General features: G+C 42.2%; 1 protein-coding gene across 3 annotated transcripts in view; it reads right to left on the bottom strand.

Annotated features, from left to right (window-relative positions):
- Positions 1–1,505: 1,505 nt before the first annotated feature.
- The window catches only part of Ubr3 (ubiquitin protein ligase E3 component n-recognin 3), a 141,597-nt gene continuing 137,621 nt past the window's right edge, over positions 1,506–5,481 (bottom strand). For all 3 annotated transcript variants that reach the window (XM_013345877.2, XM_026778748.1, XM_013345878.2), the window contains exons 38-39: positions 4,797–4,936; positions 1,506–4,519 (exon numbers count right to left, since the gene is read on the bottom strand). In XM_013345877.2, the coding sequence (XP_013201331.1) occupies positions 4,402–4,519; positions 4,797–4,936 (258 nt within the window). In that variant the 3' untranslated portion in view covers positions 1,506–4,401. The remainder of the gene's footprint in view (positions 4,520–4,796; positions 4,937–5,481) is intronic.

Below are 5,481 nucleotides of genomic sequence, written 5' to 3'. Positions count from 1 at the left end.
AGAGAGAGAGAGAGAGAGAGAGAGAGAGAGAGAGAGAGAGAGAGAATTTGGAAGGATAACTTTGAGGGATTGGCCCTCACCTTTATGTGGATTTTAGGGACTGAACTCGGTTGCCAGGCTTTCATTGTTGAGTGACAGACAGTGCCTTTATGCACTGAGCCATCTCACCGGCTCCTCTGATCCTCCTGTCTCTTTGTCCCCAGGGCTGGGATTGTGGGCACAGGCCATTGTACCTAGTTTTGTGTGAGTGCTGGGGAGCTTAACTCAGGTCCTCATCTGCATGGAAAGCTTTTTACTTATTGAGCCCTTGTGCATTATTGGTAAATCACATAAGGGGACCGGGACATCAAAATGCTTTCTTCCTGGCTAACGAGCTGCCTACTCTGCCTCGTCGGCAGTCCGCCTTCCCCTTTCCCTTTGTACTCGGTGCTGTGCAGACAGGTCAAGTCCTGATTATGCTTGAGAGAGCCAGACAATTGTCTCCTGTTCCTCCATATTATTCTCAAACTTCATTGCTTTTGTTGCTACAGTAGTGAAGTTTGGGCTTCTGGGCATCAATCGGTGCCTCTGGCAGAGAAATCCAGTGATGCCCTTTGGACTCTTGTCTTAACCTCTCGCCAGCGCTGGAACTTGCTTTGTTTATCAGGCTGGCCTCGAACTCACAGAGATCCACCCGTCTCTGCCTCTTGAATGCTAAGATTGCAAGCATGTGCTACCACCACCTAGCAATAAATAAACTTTAAACGCTTCCATACTGAAGCTATTTTTACAATTCCAAAAGAAAACTGGCAGCTCTCATCCAATCTAATCTCCAAGATGGGCGGCCCAGAGTGTTAAGAAGCTTGTCGAGAAGTTGGATGACTTGAGTTTGATCCTGGAACCAAGAGAACCAAGCCTACAAAGTTGTCCTTTGACCTCCATATGCATGCTGTTACACCTGCCCGACACACAGAAACATCCTACCCATGTGTGCTCACGCACACGCTTGTGCACATACAAATATTTTAAATCTGCTCCTTAGTCAGGTGGTGGTGGTGCACACCTTTAATCCTAGCACTCGGGAGGCAGAGGCAGGAGGATCTCTGTGAGTTTGAGGCCAGCCTGGTCTACAAGAGCTAGTTGAAGGACAGGCTCCAAAGCCACAGAGAAATCCTGTCTCAGAAAAAAAAAAATATATATATATATATTTATATATAAAATTTGCTCCTTAAACCATACAGTGACTTCATCTCTCAAGTCATGCCTGATTAACAGGGAGTTTTTCTAAGTGTTGTAAACAGAGAAGGAATCACATTGCTCGAATGAACTCTGCCCTTTTCAGCTTATCACTCTTGAATTAAAGAGTGCTTAACATAATCCAGCCAGAGAGTGAGGCCTGAGGAAAGGACTGGTGTGGACAGGATGGGTAGAGCAGGCTTCATCCCCCTCACAGGTGTAGCTAGCAAACAGATCACAGGAGATGTTTCTTGGTGATCTGATTTTAGAGGTTAAAACCACAGGTTTTGTTTTCGTTGATGCTTTATTTTGTTGTTTTCCAACATGACTTCAGAAAAGCCAACAAAAGGAATCTGAGAATGAGCAGCTACTTTCCCGACAATGGTCTGGAGGGGCTTGGGTTTATGATCAGCATCTTGTATAGATCATAGAAATCAATAAATATCAGAATGTGTAAAACCAAATTACTACCTTGTGAACTATGAGACAGAGGTGCGCTGCTGAGAACTGTCAGCTCATGTAGGACCACAGACTATTCTAAACAAATGGCCTTAGGAAGCCGTTTCCAAGTCTAGGTGGGAACTCCCCGCGGAAAGCAGGACCAGGGCAGTGTGCCTCGGGTCTACACGTGCATCTCTCCCATTCCCCAAACACGGGCACTTCACCAAGGCATGGTTAGGAGAGCACACAAAAGTGGGGCCTGTCCTGCAGGGGGAAGCAGGAGGGCACCCAGGCCTGTTGCTGCCCTTTGCAAGGCGGTTCCTAATTACATCATTCACTGGGGATATCGTTGGAAAAGAACATAAACATTCAACATTTTAAGGATCTTGCACAAAGCAAATGACAGCAGGTTTTATTAACATATCTTACAACGCCACTTATTCCTAGTTTTATCATTTCTGCTTAATTATAAAGGTTGACTTCGCTTCTACAGTAATGTACTGTATTTAAATGATCATTCACACAAGATCACACCAGTACATGGTTTTGAATATACACACATCACTCTAACTTGGACCTGTTATTTTTGAAAGTGGGTTTATAAATGGGACTTATAAAAGCTAGGGGAAATGGGAGTTCTAATTTAGCAGCATGCACGTATGGATTCAAGTACAATTTTCAACCAAGTGCTTTTTTTAAAATTTACTGGTGACTAATTCACCAATACCAAAATAAACACTATCAAATATCCAAATTTTAAAGTTAAGGCTAATATTTTCACTTCACATCCATATGCACAACCATAGACATTCCATTTGAATATGTAGTGACCAAAGTCTGAATACAGTATGCCATGTATATAGAGCATCAGAGTTCCAAACTGTACAATTATTCAAGTTCATGAGACCTGTAAGAGTATTTACTAGAGATACAGTCAGCATTTTTCTCCTCAACCACACTTACGAATGGTCTGGTATTCATAATGACCGATGCAAAAAAGGGAACAGGCTGAACTTACAGCACAGGATTGTCTGAAAGAGCTGGTGCTGGAGGACAGTGACTCGCTGGACAAACCACTCTAGTCTATGGAGAGAAGCACAGCAAGCCATTTCCACACAGAAGGCGCTCCTGGTGACCTGACACGGATCTCTTCTGTGTGTACACACTGTTCCCTCACTCTGACGCAACGCCATCCGTCACTCCATGTATGTCATTCCACAAGTTTAGAACATGGGCCTGATGTTACTTTTTTATTTTCTCATGTGATGTAATTTATTGACACAGGGTTTCTCTGTATAATAGTCCTGGCTATCCTGGAACTTGCTTTGTAAAACAGGCTGGTCTCGAACTCACAGAGATCTACCTGCTTCTGCTTCCCAAAAGCTGGGATTAAAGGTGTGTGCCACCACCATTTTACTTTTACAAGTAAAAATGTAATTTTATATAACAAGCCATGGAAATCCAAAGTACCAGGAACTGCTTGATAGTACTACATATGTGAAATAATCATCAAATTATTAAATCGCCTATAAAAAAAATCTTCCCTCTTACTGAGTGTATTTTAGCTCAACCATTCCCATTCTGAACTAAAAACCCCTACTACATAAGCTGATCTTCACAGCAGTTTCTGAAAGCAGAGGCATGACTCATTCACGAGGACCAGCACCTCTGAGCCTTCTCCCTGTAGGAAACCACACAGAAATCGCAGAGATTATATTGCATGAACATAATACAGATGAGTGCTTCAGTCGGTAGGAAAGTTCCAAAAATTAAAGTTCATCTGTTGGGGTGAGGGAGCATTTTCAATCTGATCACAGAAACACAAGCTTGGTTGGTGATGAAGGTGAGCATGCACAGAATCAAAACTCTGCCATGTATACGTTCTTAACCCTTTCGATTTTATTGTAAAATCTATTTGTCACTAACAACTTTAATAGTTCATTCCACTGAAATGGCAAACTGATTTTTGAGTGTGTGTGGTGCTTAAGCTGAAACTCAGGTTCTGTGAATGTTAGCTAAGCAGTCCACCACTGAGCTAGACCCTCAGTCCCCAAGCACACACAAGCTCGGCGCCACCCCAGCGCACAGCACTCACTACACGGACAGTAGCTATCTATTTTACAGCTAGTTCAATTATTTACCCGGGGAAAGCATTTATGAAATTCCTGAGAATGAATTAAGTTTTCAGCAAAGCCTTAAACTTTTAACAGATTCCTCACAATAAGAAAAAAATTTAAAGTTCTACTATTAGACCAATTTTTTACTATACAATATTTCACATAAATCATGTTTTACATTTTCTAATTACATACAGCAAAAACCTCAGATCCATACAAGGGTGACAAAGGAAAAGATGCATTATGTTTAGCAGATGCAAATGAAAACACGGAAAGAGCAGTAAACTTCAAAGAAATCACATCCACTCTATCAGTGAACAGCCGGTCAGGGCATTTAGGGAAAATCATTTCTGAATGATTTTTGTGGACAAGTTGTGCTTTTTATTAATTGTGCACTTAAAAAAAATGACCACTAAAGAATGATTTAACTTATTTGTTGTCCAGATACTTGAGAAAAATTATTATACCATTAATGTGGTTACCAAGCACCTAATTTTGAAAAGGCTTCATAATGTTTTCTTTTTAATCCCTCAGCAAAGACATCAATTCCCCCAAATTAAATTAAAGCTTATTGTTGATGAAATCAGTATCAATGAGGATGGTAACATTTGCGGTGCTGAGGTGGGGGTCACAGTCCGTTGTAGTGTGGACCCCATCTTTTATTGATGTGATCAAAAGTGTGTGCAATCCACTGCTGCTCGAGCACTCGGTACCGCTCCTCACAGATGTAGAGAGGCTTGCCTCGCCTGCAACACAGACCAGACAGAGTGTTACGTCATACAATCCGACCCGGCCTTCCTATGCACTTCTTCTTTAACATACTGTGGCAAAGATAACAGTATGATTTTATTGCATGTGGTCTGTATTTTGGATAGGAAAAATAACTCAAAGCTAAAAATAACTATTTCAATTAAAATTGTCAGACTTTGTAATATTTCAACAGTCATAATGACAAAACCAGGTGGTACACTGGTTTCTATGCTGGCTTCAGGAAAACACCTGACACATCCGAGTGGGGCTGACCTAAGGTCGCGGTCCTCTTCTCCATGAGCATCCAGATAGACGGAACCCCAGAGGCAGAAGCGATGGCCTCGGATGATGATAATCACTGACGCATTGATTAAAAGGAAAATTCCGGTTCCGGCTCCACAATTCTGAGAATGCTTTAAAAAAAAATGCTTTTTAAATCAAATGGCCTTTATATAAAAATCAAGAACATCTTAACCAATAGTTAACAATATAAAGCTATTTAGTTTTAAAATAAGATTTCATCTATTTAAAGCCATAACCCCGGCCCCCACAGCTCTTTAATACATTGGAAAGAGTCTGGGTAAGCATTGTGTAAGAAGCAGCCACAGCTCACCTAGCTGAGGCTAGCACCCTCGGTGCATCAGTGAAGGCTGTTTCCAGCTGGTTGAAAAGTGGGCAAGAGAAAGGAGAACTGAAATTGTACTTAAGAGAGGCTTTATATCTTAAGTACAGCCTGGGTTTACCTCTGAATGTACTCTTTAACTCACAGTCTGAAGAGCTGAAGCTCTCATTGCACCACACTTCCTCAAGGCTGGGTTTTACGCCTCTGCCACTTGCTCACCAGCACACGCTCGCGGTAACCATGCTCACCAGCACACGTTCACGGTAACCGTGCTCACCAGCACACGTTCACGGTAACCGTGCTCACCAGCACACGCTCGCGGTAACCGTGCTCACC

The sequence above is a fragment of the Microtus ochrogaster genome, chromosome 4 (assembly GCF_000317375.1).
Source record: "Microtus ochrogaster isolate Prairie Vole_2 chromosome 4, MicOch1.0, whole genome shotgun sequence".
Lineage (NCBI taxonomy): Eukaryota > Metazoa > Chordata > Mammalia > Rodentia > Cricetidae > Microtus > Microtus ochrogaster.
The sequence above is the reverse complement of the archived record's forward strand: the minus strand, read 5'-3'. Positions and strand labels throughout refer to the sequence as shown.